Raw genomic sequence first — 22,137 nt, 5'->3', positions numbered from 1 at the left:
ATCAGACTGAGGCTATTTAATCTCTTAACTGGTTTTACTTTAAGCCTTTAAGTAGTAGTACCATGTCAATACTATGTTCCTCAGACTGCAAAGAACTGAGGAATTGATTGCTACTCGAGTACATCAATGTCCAAGCATACAAAAATACAAGCAAATACTCTGAAACTGAATATAGACTTGCCCCTGATTTTTACACATGAATTATAATAAAATATGAAATGAAATATCATGGAATAAAATCTGCAGCCAATGCATTTCTAAGAAGAAATTCAACAAAGTGTTAAAAAAACGTTCTGGGAAGTCATATTGCAAAGGACAGCAGAAAATGTTACCAAAAAGGCTAAGTCTAGACAGCATACTATGTCCTCTGCTAGCATGGGAGGATGAGGATTGACTTACAGAATAGAAATGCTGAATGGAGTGAGGTGGAATTATTTGTAAATGAACTATAGTACAACAGGAATTGCATATTGTAATAACACCTATTAAACCCCCTATTAATAGTGGTAGAGGGAAAAACTTAGAAGCCAGACTACATTAAAAATATTGAAGTTGTGAAAACTTTGTAAACATACTTGATAAGGTTATCAGTGTTGATAATTTCTCCAGATCCAGGTATCAAAGGCAGAGCTTGCTTTTTATCTGCATCTTAATTTAAGAAAAAAGTATTAGAGACTGGAACACTACACAGAGATGTACCTATCACAATTACATCACATCTACCTTTGTCTTGTGATACCATAGTACGCTGGTATTTGCCACTATTCAAGTCCTTCAGGACCTGCATTAATTCTGTAATTCGGGCTGTGAAACTAAAAAAAAATAAAACAAAAACAAAAAAACCTGTAAGTAATTAATCTTTCGAAGTTTTAGAAATCCACAGAAGCTCTAAAGAGTACTCTATTAAAACTGTCAAAATGACGGTTATTCAACCCATTTCTATTGGTTATTCAACCAATAGAAACAAAACGTTTACATTTTAGAGTTGCACTGAGGTTGTCCAGTATTCACAATATCTACAAGAACCTTTCTGTGTAATAGCCAAGTATTTGGTAACTTTTCCTTTTATGATATAAAAGTTTGGAAAAAAAAAATCAATACGTAATTGAATTATTAGTATTTGACAATGTCTTTTCTATTAAACATTCAAACTGTATGCAGCTACTATTCAGATATGAAATTACTAGCAACATAATTAGCATGTCTTCAGATATATTTTTCAGCAAAAAATGTTTTTAATTTCTAGTTTTTCAGGGCGCTGCAATGAATAAGCACATAAGCTTATTTTAATTCTACGGTCAGTTTCTTAAAATTAGATGAGAAACAGCAACAACATAATTTTTCATAAAGTTAATCTTACACAACTACTATTAAGCTTACCCAGCCAATCTTGTCATTTCACGGCCTGCTAGGACTATTCTGCCCAAAGCTTGAGACATTCTCAGTAACATTCTCCCACTTTGGTAGTAATCCTAGAGTAGAAGAAAGTTTCTTTATGTGGACTAAAAAAAAATTAAATTCAGGAAACTGTATTAATGCTGTTCTATTTACCTCCAAAAGTTCTGCATGAGTACTATTCTGATGACGAGGATCAGCCAGGTTCAAAAATGGACGACTAACAACCAGGTAACCAACCACAGTGGCAAGATCTGCAGTTTAAGAGTAAATACTAAGCTACATATTAACTGAAGCAATAAAAAAAAAAAAAAAAAAAAGCGAATTCTCATGTAAAAAGTTAAGCACTTTGTTATTTATAGCAACCCATGAGCACTGGACAAACACTTACATTTGGCAATGATAGTATCAATGAAACCCATAGAGAACCGGAACAGGATAAAATTATGCAAGTGTTCCACCTGGTAAGTTACAGAAGAAAAAAAAGAGAAAGTGTATCAGTAGCTGTTTTACCATCTTTTATTGTTTTACAGACATTTGATTCCAAACACAGTTATTTTTCCATAAGTTACAGATACCTCAACATACCTTAACTTTGACAAACACTGCACAAGTGTCCCTGCTGGTAAAGACTTGCCCTCAAAACAACCTACACGTGAAACTAAGCAGTGAGAGAATAGTAGTTGTGGGTGAAAAGGAGCTATGCAGCAAAAGAAAGACTATTCTATGAGAAATTTGTGTTCTGCTTATAGCCTACTATTTTATTTATAAATCTAATGACTGTAGCAGCATAAACACCAAGCCACTATAATTCAATTCATGTTAATATATGTTAAGAATCACCATGATAAAATTAGAAGTTTCGCTTCAAATGTTTTAAGACATAAAAGAAGTCTTACCAGTTTACGGAAGGTTTTGTGAATAGTCTGTTTTTCTCTCAAGTTTCCATTATAAAAAGCAATTTCTTCACTAAAAAAACAAACACAAAAAACAACAAACCCACAAAGAATGCAACTTCATTTTGTTACAGACAGGCTTCTGTTTCACAACAGTGGAACATAAGCTTATTATACCCCAGCTACAGTTTGTCTTTTGCATTAGGAAAATAATGCAACTATGAATTTATTAAATAATGATCTGCATAAAGATGTCAACAATTCACTCAGAACTGACAACATCAGACTTCCCAAATATGTTTTACCATCCAGCTTTAATTTATACCACAGGATTACTTTGTCACTTTATCTTGTCATGTAGTAAATCCATACCTGTTTGTAATAAGCCGTGAGTTGACGTATCTGTATTCCCCTTCATATTTTTGTTCTATAATAGTCATCTTGCCAATTGGTCTCCTTAAACGTGTAAGGAAAAACCCTGAAATAATCAAGTATGCCATCATGCTAGCTGGACCCTGTGAATATTAAAAAAGAAGAAAAGCTTACCATCTAGATGGTCTCAAATTGCAACACCTGCATCCAAAATGCCCAGAAAGCATGAATCCCTTGATTCTCACCTCCCATGTTGCAAGAGTAATTGAACTGGTAATTCCCATCACGTTCCTTTCTTTGGCACTGTAGATACTGTTTTACTAATTTTACTAATTCTCTGTCCCCAGATACCCTTCTACCCAATTTTTATATCATCACCCAGTCCAATCTCTGCGTCCTACTGTCCTTGCATATTTCATTAGTAAGTCCTTCTCATTTACTCTCCTTTTCTACCTACTTTTTTGTCTCTCTATTTGCTACATTGCCATAGCAGTCAATATTTCAATCCTGTTCTCTTCTTTGATCCATACATCTCTAACACATTTCCTGCTTCTCTCAAGCAGTCCCGGTAGGAATCTCTTATTCTTCTAGATCCTAAGCTTCAACAGACCAGGGTTCCCAAACAGCATGCTTAAATATTACTGAAGTTTGGCATGGTATAAAACCATAGGCATAAAGTGAATGTGGCATAAACTGCCTGTAATAGCTAAGTATTACAGACAGCAATGCAAAGACATCTGAGACTGGAAAAGTTACCTAGTTCCAGCTAAGCATTACTGCAGTCTGTTTTGACAAAATCCCAGAGCTACTTCCTGTCAAACCCTGAATATTTTTGATAATGCATCATTTTACTACACTGAAAAAATATTTCTGAAATAATTCAGCTTACTGGGGGGGGGGGGGGGGGGGGGGGGGAATATAATTATCATACAGCTCAATGCAAGGAATGGCTCCCCTTTACAGAGGCTGCAAAGGAACAGAAAACTTAATTTTCTCCCTTAAATGGAAGTCACACAAGATACATGCAGCCAGAAGGGTACTGTACTAAATGGGATTCCCCAGTAACTGCTGGAAGAAACAAAAGAACTTCCAATCATTGATCAAATGCCTGCAAATTCTGGGTTTTATTTTGCTTGCCTCAAGATAAAGAGCACTAAAGCATACAAAACATTAAAGGTAAAATATAATTTCAAATAATGACTGAATCTATAATTAACACCTAGAATTTTCCTCAGAATCCAAAGAGGTACAAGGCTGTAACTGAAGAAAGGAAGATTTGCTTATAATGCTAAAAAACCCTACTCAATTTACCTGAGCTCCTATTGCACTTGTTAGCTTGAAGATATACAAGACTATATCCAAGAAGGGCTGGAAGAGAAGAAAAAAAAAAAAAAAGAAAAAAAAAAGAAAAAAGTGTTAGAACACCAACATAAAACAAATACAAAATGGTTCAGAAACCACCAAACATCCCAATAACAGTTAGAGCTCTGCAGTAATGATACTCTTTAACCTATTATACAAACTAAATGCTAAACCAAAAGGAATCTCAGCCACATGACATTTTCCTGAAAACATTCACTCCAGAATTGATCACGAAAAGCATAATGATCTTCAAACAAAGTGCATGATGTATAAAAAACCTACTTCACTATATTAGGTCTGTAATAACTCTCTGCTCATGAAGCAAAGCTGGACTAGACCCCACTTAACTGAAGTAATTGTGAGAAATACTGAGCAGAAGGACAGTGCCACACCTGGCAGAAGCAATATTCCAATTTGCAAGCATCCTGTTCCACACACTCTCTCGCTCAAAGCTAGAGCGGCTGAACTACAGGTTTTGTAGTCAGAAAATTTTGAACACAACTCGTATTTTGCTTTATACTTCTTGTATGAAAAACATAGCGTCAAAGAAAATATGTTCTAAAAATTTCAATAGTATTTACTTCATCACCTAAACCCCCTAAAATTTAGACCAGGAAGAGGGGAATGCTTACTCAACCACACCTCCCGACCCAAAATAATAGTTGTATGTAACTAAAAGCTAGACATTGTTCTTCTGAAACCTCACTAGCTGAGAAAGCATACTCACTGTTCAACTGCAAAAGAATGCAATCAGTTCTTTCAAAGAAAATTTAATACAAATTATAGCAACCCACAACAGTGCTTTAGCAGGAGTCATGAAAACCAGAGCATGTGAAACAATATAGTATCATAAACAGTATTTTTAAACCATGTACTCCAAGCAATACACATAAATGCAATAAATGGTTTTGAGCTCTGACATCACATCCTAAACATCCACAGCTATTACTCAGAGTTCTCTCTGAAAAGCCTTACCTTGCTAAGGTTTGAGTACAGGTCTACTACACTATTACAGAATTTTTCCACATCCTGGGTAAGGAGTTGATCTGGATTAGCTATTCTGTTGTCCAGATTTCCCATTTTGTAGTACGTAAAAGCTCTGAAACAAAACAATAGCTGAGTGGCAGCAAAAAATTCATTCCTGGAGTCTCAAATAATTGTAACCCCACTGCTTCATACAACTGCGATCGAACATAGTGCAAACATTAAATGACTGTATGGAGTCAACACAACTTGTGCTTCTGCATGACTAGGTCCACATTAAATCCTGCAGAACTGCGTAGGCTCCAGGATGCCTTAGCTGAAGCTCAGGCCCATGCTGCTCTATGCACTGCTGCTGCACTTCAGAGTTAAAAAACCCTCATAAATTCTGTAACAGCACATGTGACAACCAAAATCCAGTGCAGATAGACCTAAGCAGTACTGAAAGTTCATGCATCCAATTCAGTCTGTAGGATTATTAGCACTACATAAAGCAACTGAAGTACTTTGGAAGCTGACCCAGTAACGGAAGCACTACAGCGCGTTAACCTTTTTTTCCCCCAACTGAGACAACTTTGGAGCCTTTGTATCTGTGCCACATACAACCTGGATAAGCCACCCATCCTTAACTGCAAGTTAACTGCAACCTTTTCTAACAGTACACCTAACCCGTTAAGCACCTTGCTACTTTCTTGCTATGTACTTATAATGATTTGGTTTTACTTTAATCAATTGAGTTTTTAAAACTTTAGACATTAACAAGGTGTTACTTACTTAAGATATTCCTCATAGAGGTATCTGGTAAGTCTTACTCGGAAGCAAAGTTTCAATTCATTTAGACCATACTTCAGGAAGTTATTCACTAAAGAGATCTAAAATAAGAGACAGTATTTCAATACTCTGCTAACAAGATGTACTTAATATACTTAGATCAGTTTGCAGCATAAATTGTGCAAACACTTCAGAACAGGTGAATTCTCCCCTTGAAGTCAGTAATACTATTACCACACCTAAGACCAACCATACAGCATCTACAGGGCCACTGATTAGGTTTCTGTCTGTGTTTTTTAAAACTCCTGTTCCCAGTGGATCTCACCACATCAAAAGATTTAATATAAAACTATGTTCATATGGTGTATCTGTAGCTCTTCTGAGAAGCTCTAGAAAAGAACCAGCATTTGACAACAACTACCTTAAATTTATCAATGCAGTTTTAAATCTATTGTAAACCAATTACATTATCTATTAGTAGTAACAATTATTTCTGTTTGGTGCAGGTCAGAGAGATTGACAAGCTGAAGAAAAGTTAAAGGGTAGAAAAAATACCCCAATGTAACAAGTCTCGGAAGCAGCTGTAATAAACATAAAAGTTAAAGACTAAAAAGATATCTTCACCTTCAGTGCTGTCAGAAGAATCCCAAACCTACAATGTTGAAACATCATCCAATCCATAAGATGTTACTACGAAGTACTACAGATGGCACATTAAGCTATCAGACAAAATTGCCATCAAGAAAACCAACCTGAAAACCTAAATATATCCATCAGAAAAACGGTTGCAATCAATAAGGAAACATGCTGATACGTCTCCCACACACTGGAGCCAAAGAATTAAATGCATCTTAATACAGACCTGCATGTAAAACAACTAATTTCCATGGGTTTTAAGACACTCATTTGAGATCTTTTCCCCAAATTCTTGATTTACACTTAAAGTACATTCTACTGAAAGCCAGCACAAGAAAAGCACTTACAGCAGGCATTGCAGCAATGAAGTTGAACAAGTATTTCTTGAAATCTTTTCTGCTGCGGCCGATGATAGCACTGTAAATGACCATCAGCTAAGAGTTAGTTACGAGAGAAATAAGCAAGCATAAACCAGCGTTCTTCGGTGGCTACATTCTCAGTGGACCACAGAAAAAAAGAAAAAAAGTCATCGTGGCAGTCTGTAGTATCAGCTGTGGGATCAAGTATAACAGACTTCTGTAAGTTAAGTGGTAAGTGACAGACCAAGCAATTATCTCCCTTCTGCTCCTGCAGTAACCGTCTGCATATAAGGCTCAGAAATTCTGGTCACAGACTACCAGTTCCTTTCCTTCTTTGCTTTCATAGATTCTGACATGAGAGAAACAAAGCAGTCCTTCCATTCTACAAAGCACTGAAAGGCTCTCCTGAAACACAGTATCATTTTGAATTCTGACAAGACAAATTCTGACTTGCTTCGATTAGCAAGGACAGCAACAAGAATAATGAGCGGTCCAGAAAACACTTTATAAAACAGCAAGACTGAACACACTGTTTATCAATCAAAAGACCAAACAGCTCAGTAGGAAGAAGTAACACTATCCAAGCAATATGTCTGGGTCTATGACACAGAACCACTATGCTGCTATTCTGAAGTGCTATCTTGGATGTTCAAATCAACATAAGATTTAGAGTCTTCAGTGTACAAAATGTGACCAAAAGAACTGAAAATAATTTAACACATACAAATGTGTACAACAGCAGAAAAGCAGTTGATTAGAAATTATTTTTTTCTTTAAAAAATATAAGGACCCCCCCAATTTCAACTATACCAGTTTTCCAACTGTTCTACATAAATAAGCTAGCTACAAAATGTCTGAATATGTGTATTTTCCCTCTTATACACTGAAAGAATGCTTTAAAATAACAAGTTTATAGATACCTTTCAATGACTGTTCCATTTTGAATCATCCAAATATCACAATACGTGCGGACTACCAGCATCACAGCAATAAGCAGCAAATAACCTGTCTAGTACAAAAATAGAAATGTAACAGTTAAACAATGGATAAAATTTACCACTTTTTTCTTGTAAGTAGTCCAACCATATCTAGCAGAACAGCATTACCCTGCTGCCCCCAGCTAACGTATTGCAGGAAGCACACAGCATACAATATTTTAAATATGAATTAAATTTTTATGGAGAAAGTTTTGTCTTTTAAAAAGCTGTATTTGGTTGATACATATACTGCACACATCCTATAAGATGGAGGATTACAGGGATAAAGAAGTTACTGCTATTCTGAGACACCTTTCTGGCATAAGCATAGAGTCATATAGATTGCAAGGGACCTCTGAAGGCCATCTACTCCAATTTCCAATGAAAAAAGGGCCACTAGTAACTAGTTAGACCTTGTACCATTGATCAAAAACCTTTTAGACCAATAATCCAGCCAGTTTTCCATCCACCTCAATGTCCACTCATCCAGCCCATTCAGTGTGGCTATCTGTGTACTAGGGGAGACCTTAACACTCAAAGCCTCAATAAAAATGTAAATATTCAACACCCTCATTTCTCTTATTCACACAGCCAGTCATCTCATCCCTGAAAGCAATCAGGTTCATAAAGCATGATCGGCCACTTGTAAATCCAGGCTGGCTGCTTGCAATCACCTTTTTGTCCTTTGTGTGGCCAGTTAGCTTCCAGAAGGATTTGCTCACAGCCTTACTAAAAACATGGTGAGGCTGACCAGCCTGTAGCTTCCAGCATACTTGTTTTTGAAACATGGGAGTGATGTTTGGGTTTTGGGGGGATTATCAGTAATCTCTTCTGATGGCCACAACCTTTTGAAGTTGGAGGGCAGCTCTGCTAGCACTCTCGGAGGCATTCCCATCCATCCTTCCACATTCTGTGTACTTCCTTTTTGTGAATAAGCCATCAAATGTCCCTCTTCACCCAGACTAGCTGGCTGCCATGCTTGCTCTACATTCTGTACGTTGGAATTCATTGCTCTTGTATTACAGTTCATCACTTAAGTTCTGAGCTCAACTAATGCTCTTTCAAAAAAACTTAAATGTCCTGGAAAGTATGAGAAAGTTTCTGAGACAAACAATTTTATCTTGCTAAATTCCAGTCTGCATAGCTCTCCTGAAATGATGTTAACAGACTTTTTGACAAATTCACTTTCCAGTAAGGGTTGGCCTAGATATAAGTTAAAAAAGCAAAATTATGGATGAACAGCATGCTATTTAAAGATGAGAAATATTTGCACAGAGAAGTATACTATCTTACATAGAATCATGCAAAACCCAGATGCCCTTTTAAAAGATATGCTACAGACAATAGTTATTAGCTGACAGTAAATGGCTTATCTTGTAACTGAAACCAGAACACAACTTGTTAGTTATCTAACAGCTGAACATACATGTAGATTTTTAGTCCTATTCAAGTAAAGTATATGCTTTTGTTTAAATTCTAATACAATTACAAAAGAAAACTTGACTCAAAAAAATGCTCATTTGTTACTGCAGGCAATGCTTACCTCTTTACAAAGCGTTCTAGGGACCATTATTTTCAGGATTCGACATATTCTTGCAATAAACACTCTGTCCACCATTGCTCGCTCCTTCTTTCCCTCTTTCTGCTGCATGGAGGACAAGCAAAACAAGGAAAGTGAGATTTTTTTGGTAACGTATTATTTAAATGTTGATGTGGTATTTTCCCTGTCTGAGTTATTTACAGCTACCTTCCTTCTGCAGCATTTGCAATCTTCCCCCAGTTTAAGACTTGCACACACAAGTTAAATGAAGTGTTAAGAATCCAGAGCCTATGCCTTCACAGCTAACAGAAATCCTAAGCAAACAAATTAAGCTATCAAAGCAAACCGAAACAGGAAATAGCCATGGTACAAAATAGCATTTATTTCAAATCCATGTTAAAAGCAATACGTAAACCATGCAGACCACTGCAATAAAACATCCAATTACAAATTATAATGCAATCCCACCTCTTAACATTGCTTGTCTCCAAGAGACACCATCAGCCTGTATTTTTTGAAATGCCTTCCATCATTTGTCTAGACCACCAATGGTTTTAACTCCTTGACTGTATAGCACCAAACTTACTTCAAGTGAAACCAGAATTTGTTATTTCTTTACTTATAAAAAGTCAGCACAACACACTAGTGAGCTAAATCTATGAGGCTTAAAACCCCTCCTATACCCAAACACCTTTTGAGTCAGTTGCATTTTACTCTGTACAACCCTATCTTCTTCCCTGACTAACCTGAACACTTTTTAACAAGCTAACAGACCAGTATCTTTTCTTTCTTTTCTTCGTTTTCTTTCTTTCCCTTCACAGTTGTGACACAAGGATTCAGTCCTAAAAAAACGACTGAAAGTGCATACAAAAAAGTCCACAAGTCCTGTCTAATCAACCTAATCCTGCTATCCCTGCTAGCCAAGACTCATGTGAAGCCCATGTTACCAATGCCTATGGCAATACTACAACATATTCAAGACAGGAAACCTGGAAAAAACCCTAGGGAGACAAGACGGGAAGACAAAGAAAGTACCCTGTGATTCACCATTAACCAAGTCAGACAACCCTATCAAGCACTCTTTATTTCCACAGATGATTAAACCACTGAAACTTGCACAAAGAGCCCAACTTAGTCTCTCCACTTACAATTTACATATGCAACGTGATGGGCACCAAGTGCAAGCTCTGAGCCCCAGCAAACACAAAATTTACTCTGAATACTGTGAATCAGCATACTCCTGTTTTTCGTGGGATGAAGTCAACTGTAGTCCTGGCCTTTTCAAAAAAATACATAGATGCAAATCACGGATAAAAATTCTAGCCAGACAGGATGCTGTACGGTAAATGATAAAAATACTTAAAATCATTTACACAAAAATCCAAGTAATTCCAACAACTAAAGTCTACTGTCCAGGCCTAAAGCAGCATGACTCTATTTTCAGCAATAGAAATGTCAAACATCATGTCTGACGTGTGAAGTTTCTAGAAGTATACGACTAAACATATTTGGTGTCTCAAGCTGAACCTACTCTTCCTCTCTATACATCTCTTCCTCACTTCTACTTCTGTGTTGCACTCGCATTAATTCCAATATCTTCTTTCCCAGAAGTTTTTTCCCTTAGACTTAATCCCTCATTCAGTATAACTAAATCCAAGAGGGATCGGATAAGAGAAAGCTAGTTACAATTTTTACAAATAGGTATAGCTATGCAAAATACAAGTGGTTATGGCAGATAGCTTCTAGCCAGACCTTGACTGTACTAACACAATGCTTGCATACACCTTTGTATTTACCTAGCACAAGCCTTTTCTTAAGTTTTCAGTAAAGATGGAAGTACATGGAGTAGTTACCTATTCATATAATCATATTACCTGATATTTCTAATAATGAGCTCTGCCCTTTGGGCTAACTATCATATTTTATTTGAACATGAAACAAAACCCGCTTTATTTAAAGGGATATAATATCTTGTTTTCAAACAAATGAATTGACAGAAAAGACCAAACCTTCTACCAGAAGTTTAAAGTACTTTTCAGAAATTGTCAGACTCTGCATCTTGTTCCATACTTTTTTCTTTTAAATAAAAAGCAAATACAAGTTATACCAAATCTACAGGCAGCTGTTTGTTGCTAAGCATAGAGGCAAACATACAACACTAGTCCTTACACATTCATAAGGCGCAGATGCAGAAGCACATGGTACACATCAAGTACATATCATTATGTAGTCAAACTTCAGTCACATGTGATTAAACACTTTCATTTGTTTCACCAATGCAAGTCTGAAAGTATGTGTCAAACCACATTTGCACCATAGCCACCATCCTGCCCAAAATAAAACTACAATTATGGGACTTGAATAATACTTTTTTTTAAACTTTAAAATTATATAAAATACATTACATTAAGAAATAATTACCTCATTGTTCTGCAGTGCTTGTTTTCCACTTCTTTTACTGTAGAGGAAAAAAAGTATTTTGCTTGTTATTAACACACTTTTCTTTGTGTTCATCTCTACACAGAAGAGACAAAATGGAAAGCTTAGGATTATCTATTTCTTTCAAAGCAACACGGTATCTCCACAGCAGGGCTACCGTTTATGTCAAACTTACGTCCTGTTTTTATACAATTTCAATGAAACCTTACTCCTTCCAGATCCAGTTTCATGCAGGGAAACTAAGTCTCCTCATTGCATTTCCGAGTTTTACTTTACCTTGGCTTTCTCATCATGAACTCCAGGTGTTTCTGTGTTTCTCACATACACTTTGCAAGCATGGCTACATGGTTCCACAGACCATAAATGAAAACTACATGAATGTAGATTCAGCAATCCAAGCAACCCAACTTTCATGTTCTGCACTATCTACATAAGCCAAACAGATTTGTTTTGCATTGTATTTGACTTCCAAATAACACATTTTACTATAGATCAAGATGATCTGTTCATAAACATGCACTGCAGGGCAGAAATAAAAAAATCAGATCTTGTGAAACCAAGTTCCTGCAAAAGTATGTATTGCAAGTGGAGCTAGTTTTTATCCTGTTCATTTTCCTTCTACATTTTACTGAGCAGCTAGAGGAAAAGTATTTATCAACTAGTGCTAAATAAACATTCAGAAATACAATGTTATTCTTTTTCCTCTCCTTTTAAGAAAGGCAAGCTGATGTAAGACAGTTACAGTCTGTCTGATTTTCTGACCATTCAAGCATCAAATAAATAAGCACATGAAGCTATTGGAAGAGCTTATGCATTTATGTCATTTAAAAGTGACAGATAATCACATGAAATTGGAACCTACCACTTCTCAGCCATCACACTAACCCACTGAGAACAGACTGCCTTAAAACTAATATATTCATATACTTTCAAGACAGCGCCTACGAAGTTACAGGGAAGCAGAAACTGCTCCTTCTGCCTACATCAAAACAACTGCAGACTGCCATGCAACCAGTTATCCTGCAACTTTATCAACAGTATCATTTCGCACTTCTCTTTGCAGAGCTTTAAAGCACAATATCTAGGATAAAACCATGTCTCTTTTAATTGCTGATTATTAGAAAGATCTATGAATGTCACTGACCAATGAAGAGAAATAACTTTACTATGGAAGGAAGAGGCAGAGTAGCAGAAGAATATGAGAAAAGGAGGGAAGGAAAGACTGTGAAAGTGAGAAGGGAGAGATGCCAGTTTAACAAGATCTTAATTAAAGGTAATGGTGAGACGGAAGCCTGAGAGGACAAGATAAAAATCTTGTAAACTACTTGTGCAAAAGACAGAACAAAGAACACGAAGGGCAGCAGAGGGCAGATTAGGGGAGAAATATCTCAATAAAAGTTCAGAAGAAGTACAACACTTGATTAGGCCATGATGGAAGTATGTCTGTGGAAACAGCAACAGTGTGCAAAGTCCAAGAAAAAAATCCAGTTAGAGACTACATCCTGGTGATGTAGGAGCAAGTCGGATCTATTTTTTTTAAAGTGTCCTTGAGTATGGATCAGTCCCATCTGGTTTGGGACTAGGAGAAAGTAGTATTCCTAAATGTGAATAAATTATCAAACTATGTGGGTATTTCCCTAGATGATTCATGACTTGCTGTAGTGTAAAATGAAAGCATGCTGCTCTTCCAGATATGTTTTAATAGTTCCCAGCTTTGCTGCTTCAAGGCCTGCCAATGTTTGCAGTCACAACACTCATAATGCACAACTATTTCAGCTTTAAAAGGATCAGAAGTGAATGCATTAAAATCGTAATATATTAAAATGATGAGGCCTAGAATTATTCTGGCAGTTGAATACCTCTGATGTATTTATTGATACATTTTCTCCTACGGAACAGTTGAGAGAAATTCAGCAGTTGAAACTACTGAACTGAGTCGAAACTGATTATCCATTACGGAGAATGGATTGTTTAGAAATAGTGATCTTATATTTAACTGTGAACTCACTTTTAATCAGAATTTGTACTTTAAAAGTTTAAGATAAAAATTAAGTATTTGTAAAATCAAAACCTAATGAAAAAAGAGCTTTAACAGCATTTTCTTCACTTGCTCTAAAAAAATTCATGCAAGCTCAAAACAAGATTAATACTTCAGTAAGAAAGGAAACAATCATATATACGAAGCATGGACTATCTAGAAGCAGAAAAATACATGTGGGCACATAGCTCCTAAAACATTGCTCTTGCTATTAAAAAAAATATAATCCATTGTTGTTTTAACAAGTAAACCATTTTACTTGCAACAAAAGTCTGTGCCACAGTTCTGCCTGGAATAAAACTTCCACAGGCTGATTACTGCAGGACTTTTCCTTCTCAAGAGTCTCATTTTTTCAGTTCAATACATACTGGCACTGCTCCAGACTCCATTAAACTATTCTGTGAGATTGTGGTTGCAATCTCATTGAATTTAAAGACTAAGTAACACCCTCAATTAGTCAGCAGGAATACAACAAGACTATCTGGTTACAGCAGAGAGCTCTAACATTTGGAATAGATTCAAGCTCACTGTTATTCCAGACCTGTCATTTACTTAATGCTGCGCATCACAAGCCTTATTGGTGAAGGACGGTGAGTGGACGCTGTCCAAATTCTCGATTTCAAGTAACTCCTCTGGTGTAGAGGCCGGTGTTGAGCAGCACAGCATAAGGACTGCCTGGAACAGAAACATAAGGCTGCCTCCTGCTGCAGTGTTAACTTCAGCGACTACCCTATCCACACATAGCACGCTCTGGTTTGAGTTAAACTGCGCGTTTTATTCTCGTAGGAGTGCCTTGAAGCTCGTTCTACTGATGCTTGACTTGGCGATGTGGTAGGGTAACGGCTATGATACAGCTCAGGTTAGTACAATTAATTACATGCTTATTCAATCAATATTACTACAATTCAGACAGCTACCATAAAATTGCAGAAGAGCTCTACTTTTGATCTTTAGTGTAGTTACAATGAAACCCTTCCCTGAGTATATGTATTGGCACTGAATCTGACCTGGCTGGGACAATGAAAGATCCTGAAGTATAAAAAAACTTCCAAACAGTCTGAATGACAGTAGCACTGAATTCACCACTGATGTGAAATGTGTCCCCTAGGGAACATAATTCTGTTCCTCTCTACCTTGAAGTCAGAACTGTGAGTGACCTTTCACCACTCATTTCTCCCCGTTTCCTTCTATATCAGAAAGTCCTGTGATTTTTCTCCTGCCTTGCCCTGGCTTTGGACTGCCTTTTTACTTCCAGCCATCAGTTCCCCTGACACTTAAGACTTTATCAGAAAGGATTCGATTGTTACATTACAGATACTAAGAAAATACAGGACTTTGCTTTAGGTGACCAAAAGAAAGGTATGGTGACAATGCAAGACTACAAGAACAAATGTTCAAAGGTGACTTTATGGAAAAAAAAAAAACCCAAAGTATGGCATTCACAATCTCATCCAGGAAACTGAATTATAACATTTTTGAACTTATGAATGCCCAAATGCAGGTTAAAAATAATAATGTGATTTTAAACTGAAGCATGAAAGTTTACGTATGCAGAGAACACTTTGCAAGCCTAAGTCAAGCACAAATACAGTAACATTTACTCAAAACTACATGAAAGCTTTTATATTGAACTGCTCCAATTTATTTCTCTGAAATAATAAACCCTGTAGAAATACAAAAGCTAGCTTTCCTCCAAGCTCTTATTGTACCAATACAATAGAGAGTTGTGTAGCAGAATTACTTAACTTACTATAACCCATCTCCAGTGTCTGCTTGCTTTTCAGTTTTTCTACACGTAAAACGCTTGACTGAAACTAAGTTTACTGCCAGGGAGTTATGAAAAAAGACCTGCCAATACAGTAATGAAATAACAGATTTCATTAAGTAACAAGCAGATGATGGGCAGACTGACTTTTGAGCTTCCTTCATGCCCTTACAGACAAGAAGGGGTAGTGATGGTGAAGTTTTTGAGAAGGGTTACCCAGACAACATATAGGGAAAAAACAATATAAGAAAAATGATGGTACTAAAATATTTCTAAGACTGAGCCAAATCTATTTATTTGCATAGCTTTGGATAAGGATAGGAACACAGAATATTCCAACATAAAACCACACCTAAGAAGTGTTTCTTCACTATTTTCTCAGGAAGCATTAAAAAAATCTTAATTATATACATCTCTCTTTGCCTGTATTCAGCAAGTACTTCTGCTACACTAATCAAGTCTTTCCCCAAACTTCCACTGTCTCAGGCTTAAGTTTTCAAGCAATCAATGAATCAATCTCTACTCAGTTTGACCGAGCAAAGGTAGAACTTCATCTGTAGATCATCCTGGTTGATGCAGCAACCCCTCTGCAGCAATGCAGATCACAAAGCTGAGAACAAATCACACAGAATGAGATACAAAGTACTTCTGATTCAGATGATCCATCCATGGAATAAACATTCAGAATACCTAGACTAAGTAATTCTAAAATATCTTTGTCTATACTATGGGTGGGGAGAGAAGGAGCTTCTATAAAGACTCAGTCCTATTAAAATAATAATTAAACCCCCCCCCCCCCCAACTTTTATCTGTTTCACGTGACTATCTATGGTAACAAAATACAAAGGTCAGCATAAGTTTAATCTACATGAATTTTCATGGTGTTTCCTCCGACTGCTACCTTCAGGCTACACAAACCAATACATTCTTTCAAAATTATTCTCTACACTCAGGGTGTTTAAAGCCAGACTCAAATCAAACTAACACCTTAGTGACTACAATAAAAATGGCTTTTCACGTACACTTAACTACAGCAATGTCTTACACACTCCTTATCAAGGTTGCCATTTATGACACCGAGTACTATGACCAGTTTTGGACCCCCGGTACAAAAAAATACATCGGTAAACTTGAGCAGGTTCAGCAGATGGCCTACTGCAGAGGGCCATCACAACTGTCAGAAGAAGCTGAGGGAAGAGGGCTTGATCATCCTGGAGAAAAAGCAGCATTGGGAGACCCCAATAGCAACTTTCCATTACCTAAGAGGCCACTGAGACAGAGCCAGACTTCACACAGGCACACAGCGAAGACTGACAACAGGCACGAACTGAACTGGGGAGGTTCTAACTGTATATAAGGAAAAAAAAATTTAAAAATCATTGTTACAATAACAGAGCATTGCAATATGTTGTTCAAAACTGGAATCTGTCATTGGATGTTTTCAAGACATGACTGCACAAAGCCCTCAACAGCCTGGTCTGAATTCAATGTGGATCCTGCTTTGAGCAGACACCTGGATTAAGTGACCTCTTGAGGTACCGTCTATCCGAAATTATTTTATGATTTTACTTAAAAAAAACCAAACCACAAAACCAAAACCACCAACAAACCAAACCACAGCAAGGCTAGAGATATAATGGGAAATGTATCACCTGAGGAAGTTTCAGGAAAAGCAGCACCTCATATGGAGCTGGCTACCCATTATTTAACCACACAGAACTTTTACAGCAAACATTCGTGCAACAAGTGAAGCGAGGTATCAGCAGTACTGGGATGACACAACTACACCAAACTCTTCATTCATGCATGCATGGTAACTGAACAGCAGCTTGCTAAATGTAAGTAAATAGACAAATACCTACCCAACAGACAGTAGGCAACACAGAATAACTTTCCTCAACATCAGGAAACATGACTAGCCAAAACCAGCAAAATGTTTTAAAGAAACTAATTAAGAGTTTCAGGACTCTGTACCAGCATTTGGCAGCTGATCCTACTTTGAGGGCAGCAATGTAGCACAGGGGGGAGGCAGAAAACTTGATAATACCACGCAATTTCAGTCTCCAAATAAGTCTTGGTTACAGCTCTCAGTCTTTGGGTTTAAGTCTATTTCCATACCAGTGAAGATACTCTCTCTAAAGAAACATACAACTATGGTGGTTACTCAAAAAGGATCATTCGCAACACTACTGAAGAAGAGTTGAGAAACTGGGAAAAACCTTTAAGAGGCTGTTGAGTCTAGTTACTGAAAGGTCTCAAGAACACTAGTTCTGTGGCATTTACTGGCAAACAGGAAAAAGTTAAAGAATTACTGTCTCTAGAAATACCTGTCTCATGCCAGAACAAAGTCCAGTGGAAACAATCTACACCAAACTAAGCATAACAGGGAATTGCACATGGAGAGAGAGATAACCAAGACTTCCAGTTTAATGACAGGTCAAGAGGAAATAAAGGTTTGAAAGTGTTATGCTTAACTGCAAAGAAAGCTACAAATTCTAGGTCATGCTACCTTCCTTCTGGAGTAAGATGACAAACTTCTGCCCAACACAATGCAAAGGAAGAATATCTGCTTTAGGGTTAAGTGGAGCTTTTTAAAGAGTTGTTACTTCTAAGCAACATTAGCATTTGCATTTTGCAGATCTTACATTCTCAAACAGCCATGGGCAATTTCCATAGCTTTAAAAAAACAAAACAGACAAGATAATCAATTTTCTAATAGTTCACGATTATTTGTGCAGTTTTCAGGTTAGTTTTGCAGTAAAGGTACTACTGAGACATTGTAAAGACAGAATACATTCAAATGACTGAAGATGGAATGCAAATGCATACCTTGTTGCAGTGTAAAGAAGTAACAGCTATAATGAGAAAAATACAGTGTTGCTTACAGCACGCTCACTGGTAGACACAGTTTCGTCTTGCATACCCCACACAGATGAATAGAGCGCAACAGTACAGCTATTTCAGGTCAAGGGCAGCAACCTTACTCAGAAGCCTGGGCACGCTCCAAAAGCATGTCCACTTACGCAGCACAGCCTGAGCACACACAGAAACCAAGAGCACAATTTTCTTGGCTCTAGGTTAGTGGCTACTTGCAGCATGACCAAAAATAATGTGAGGGGAATGCATTCAGGCAACCAAGTAGGAGACTGAGAAGGTTACAGACCGTTATGTCACTGCAAGCAGGGGCTCTGAATTGCTACTCAAGAAGTTTCTACAAACGTGAGAAGGTGGCAACTAAGCAGAACCGTTGTAGAGAAAATTCTGAGTTTCAGTAGAAGTCTGCATCTCAATAACAAAGTAATACGTAAAGAAAAAACCTCAGAGCTACCAGTTTTTCCATAAGCTTGTGCTCTAGCCTGAACTGTGGCTGTAGCTCTCCCTCATGGGTAACAGTGGAAAAACACTTCCAGCTAGTTCCCTGCAAGGTGAAAAAAAAAGTTTCACACTTACACACGCGCTAGATCTTGGCTTAGACAACAATCATTTTATGCAACTTAATAAGACAGAAACCACTAATTAACTACCCCGGCCCAAAACAAAGGCAGTCTGAATGCTAGGAGTGGGGTTGAGTCATCTGGTTTCTCCTGTCTCCATACCCTCCAGCTGAAGAAGGGTTTTCTGAGCCACAGGCAGGATTTTCTGTAACATTAGGTTTTAGATACATTTTCTAGTAATCCTATCTATATGGTTGGGTTTTTTTTATTTTGGTTTGGTTGTTTGTTGGGGTTTTTTTGACACTCTCCCCCACAGCGTTCTCCTGGAGAAACTGGCTGCTCATGGCTTGGACAGATGTACTCTACACTGGGTTAAAAGCTGGCTGGCTGGCCAAGCCTAACAGGTAGCAGTGAACAGCATTAAACCCAGCTGGCAGCTGGTCACAAGTGGTGTTCCCCGGGACTTGGTATTGGGGCCACTCCTGTTTAATATCTTCATCGACAATCTGGACAAGGGGATCAAGTGCACCCTCAGTAAGTGAAGAGTGGCTGGAAAGCTGCCTGGTGGGAAAAGACCTGGAGGTGCTGGCTGACAGCCGGCTGAACATGAGCCAGCAGTGTGCCCAGGTGGCCGAGAAGGCCAACAGCATCCTGGGCCTGTATCTGAAACACTGTGGCCAGCAGGACAAGGGAAGTGATTGTCCCCTGTACTCTGCACTGGTGAGGCCAGACCTCAAAATACTGTGCTCGGTTTTGGGCTCCTCACTTCAAGAGGGACGTAGAGGTGCTGAAGTGTGTCCAGAGAAGGACAACAGAGCTGGTGAAGGGTCTGGAGCTCAAGTCCAATGAGGAACGGCTGAGGGAACCTGGGTTGTTTAGCCTGGAGAAGAGGAGGCTCAGAAGGGACCTCATTGCTCTCTACAAATGCCTGCAAGGAGGTTCTAGTCAGTGGCGATAGGTCTCTTCTCCCAGATAACAAGTGACAGGACAAGAGGAAACTGCCTCAAGTTGTGCCAGGGGAGGTTTAGATTGAATATTAGGAAAAATTTCTTCACTGAAAGGGTGGTCAAGCATTGGAAGAGGCTGTCCAGGGACATGGTGGAACCGTCGTCCCTAGAAGCATTTAAAAAAAAAAAAAACAACACATGTAGATGTGGTGCTTAGGGACATAGTTTAGCAATGGACTTGACAGTCCTGGGTAACAGTTGGACTTGATGATCTTGAAGGTCTTCTCCAAACTAAATGATTCTACATACAGCAAGCAGTGGACTAAACAGTCACATTCATGTTTTGGATAAACCTATTTTAATGTAGCTGGCACAGAGGTTTAGGTTTTTTTGACACCTGCCAACTTCACAAAGCAGCACAGGTTCCCTTTAAAGCTTTTACATGGATTGAAGCAGTCTATTAATCCACAGCAATATAATTTCACTCTTCTTGTCAATCAGTCGCAGGGGACTTGACTAGAACAGGTCCCTTCATGCAAAGTACACTAGCAAGGCTCACCCAAACATCTTCAGAACCTAAATAAATGAGGCAAACTAACAAAAGAGAGTAACATCCTAAATACACAAAAATGGAATAAAAATGCATTTTACAATTTAAAAATCTTGCTTCTAGTTACAACTGCCACTTGCTATGCTTAAGCTTCTGTATTATATTTGAAAGCTCCTCCAAATATTTGAACATGTGTCTACCACTTCTGATTGTACTTCTATTAATCACTGCCAAACTGTAGGTTCATGGCAGTCTAGCCGATGACATTAAGCTGAGCATGTACTTCCACTCTGTCAGATGAAAAAGGCTGAGAAGCCCAATGACAGACAAGTGCACAAGTTGCATGTCACCTAAGACAAACCGTGTAAAAACCTATTTGATATATACTTTGTCAACTCTGTTGATCTCTCACTCAAATGAGCCTTTCCCCTTGCTTTACGCACGTCTAACTCCTAAAGCCCCAAGCACACACTGTTCTGCTCTTAGGCACTTTTTTTGTCCACAGGAAGTATGCCAACACTTGCTTCAGAAGTTCAGTTCATACCAAATTGGATTCTAATGGACACAGCTGGATGACTGGAAAGGCCGGTGTATCTATGAGCAGATTCTAAAATCTTTGTCACCTTTCCATATATTATAAGTTCCTTACTATTAACTCCATTCTGTTTATTGCCTTTCCCTAATTCTAATTTTGCAGTTCCAAACTCTTTACCCTAATTACCTTTTCTTACTCCTTTCAGTCCCTTCCATTTAGCAGAAAGCTGTATGAGTTAAAGATCTTCTTTCTGAAAGTAATCCAAGCTCATTCTCCACTGGTGCAAGTACTTCATTTTAAGCTACATGGATATTCAGGAACAATTCTCACTGGAAGGGTAAGAGACAATATCCATCTCCTTTACGTATCAAATCCTGTGCTGCTTCTCGTTTGAGGCAGGATTAGGGAGAGAATAAAAAGAATGGAATGATTGGGTTTTCCTGTATCATATACCCAGGATAATGTCTTGTTTGAGAAGCTACAACTATGATTCTAAAAAAACCAAATACAACTCAAGTCATAATTGCATTTACTTACAACTTCTCCCTTCCCAAGAAGAAAGCAAGCTTTTCCAAGGAAACAAACCTTTTGAGAACAGCAAGTGAAGTAGTAAAACAGTGCTTTTTTTCCTACCATGTTTTATTCCAAGGAAGCAACACGGAACACTAGGAAGTTACTAAAAGTAAACAATTCTATGTCATTCTTATTTTGGAGGATTTTAGAAAGTTGTGGTTAAAATATATTGCAATCTACAAGTGATACCACCTCTCAGTTGTGCAGAACTGATGAGCAATATAATAGCTCTTACAGAAGAGCACCTGTGACTAATCCAGCTAGCATTAATTAAGTGATCTTTGACCTACTAAGACAGGTTAGCATAACATATACAGCTTAATTATTCATACATTACTACTTGATATGAGTTGTACTGGACCTTGCCCCTACTGTCTGACAGCAGAAAAGTAGGTGAAAGTTGCCTCTTCTTTCCTTCCTGCTATCATTTCTATAACTGATTATTCCCTATCAAAATTAACACACAATATGAAAAGTGTGTGCAAGATAACATTTTTGTTACACATTCAAATAAATCTGATTTGCTTAAGTAAGATTTTTATTATTTTTTTTAATTTGTGTGTTATG

The 22,137-nt window shown here is 37.7% G+C and overlaps 1 protein-coding gene across 5 annotated transcripts in view; it reads right to left on the bottom strand.

The window, feature by feature from the left end:
* Positions 1–22,137, bottom strand: part of ABCD3 (ATP binding cassette subfamily D member 3) — a 32,930-nt gene that overhangs the window by 7,542 nt on the left and 3,251 nt on the right. For 3 of the 5 annotated variants that reach the window (XM_037403650.1, XM_037403653.1, XM_037403651.1), the window contains exons 2-15: positions 11,711–11,747; positions 9,293–9,394; positions 7,693–7,781; positions 6,761–6,830; positions 5,781–5,878; positions 5,001–5,124; positions 3,975–4,031; positions 2,664–2,806; positions 2,295–2,364; positions 1,787–1,856; positions 1,552–1,649; positions 1,381–1,472; positions 724–812; positions 576–648 (exon numbers count right to left, since the gene is read on the bottom strand). In XM_037403650.1, coding sequence (XP_037259547.1) covers positions 576–648; positions 724–812; positions 1,381–1,472; positions 1,552–1,649; positions 1,787–1,856; positions 2,295–2,364; positions 2,664–2,806; positions 3,975–4,031; positions 5,001–5,124; positions 5,781–5,878; positions 6,761–6,830; positions 7,693–7,781; positions 9,293–9,394; positions 11,711–11,747 — 1,212 coding nt within the window. Of the gene's footprint in view, positions 1–575; positions 649–723; positions 813–1,380; positions 1,473–1,551; positions 1,650–1,786; positions 1,857–2,294; positions 2,365–2,663; positions 2,807–3,974; positions 4,032–5,000; positions 5,125–5,780; positions 5,879–6,760; positions 6,831–7,692; positions 7,782–9,292; positions 9,395–11,710; positions 11,748–16,790; positions 16,813–18,360; positions 18,448–22,137 lie in introns of those variants that run through there. The other 2 variants (XM_037403652.1, XM_037403654.1) reach the window with 2 other exon arrangements.

This window comes from Falco rusticolus, chromosome 11 (assembly GCF_015220075.1).
Source record: "Falco rusticolus isolate bFalRus1 chromosome 11, bFalRus1.pri, whole genome shotgun sequence".
Taxonomy (NCBI): Eukaryota; Metazoa; Chordata; class Aves; order Falconiformes; family Falconidae; genus Falco; species Falco rusticolus.
Note: the sequence above shows the minus strand (reverse complement) of the source record. Positions and strands in the feature narration are given on the sequence as shown.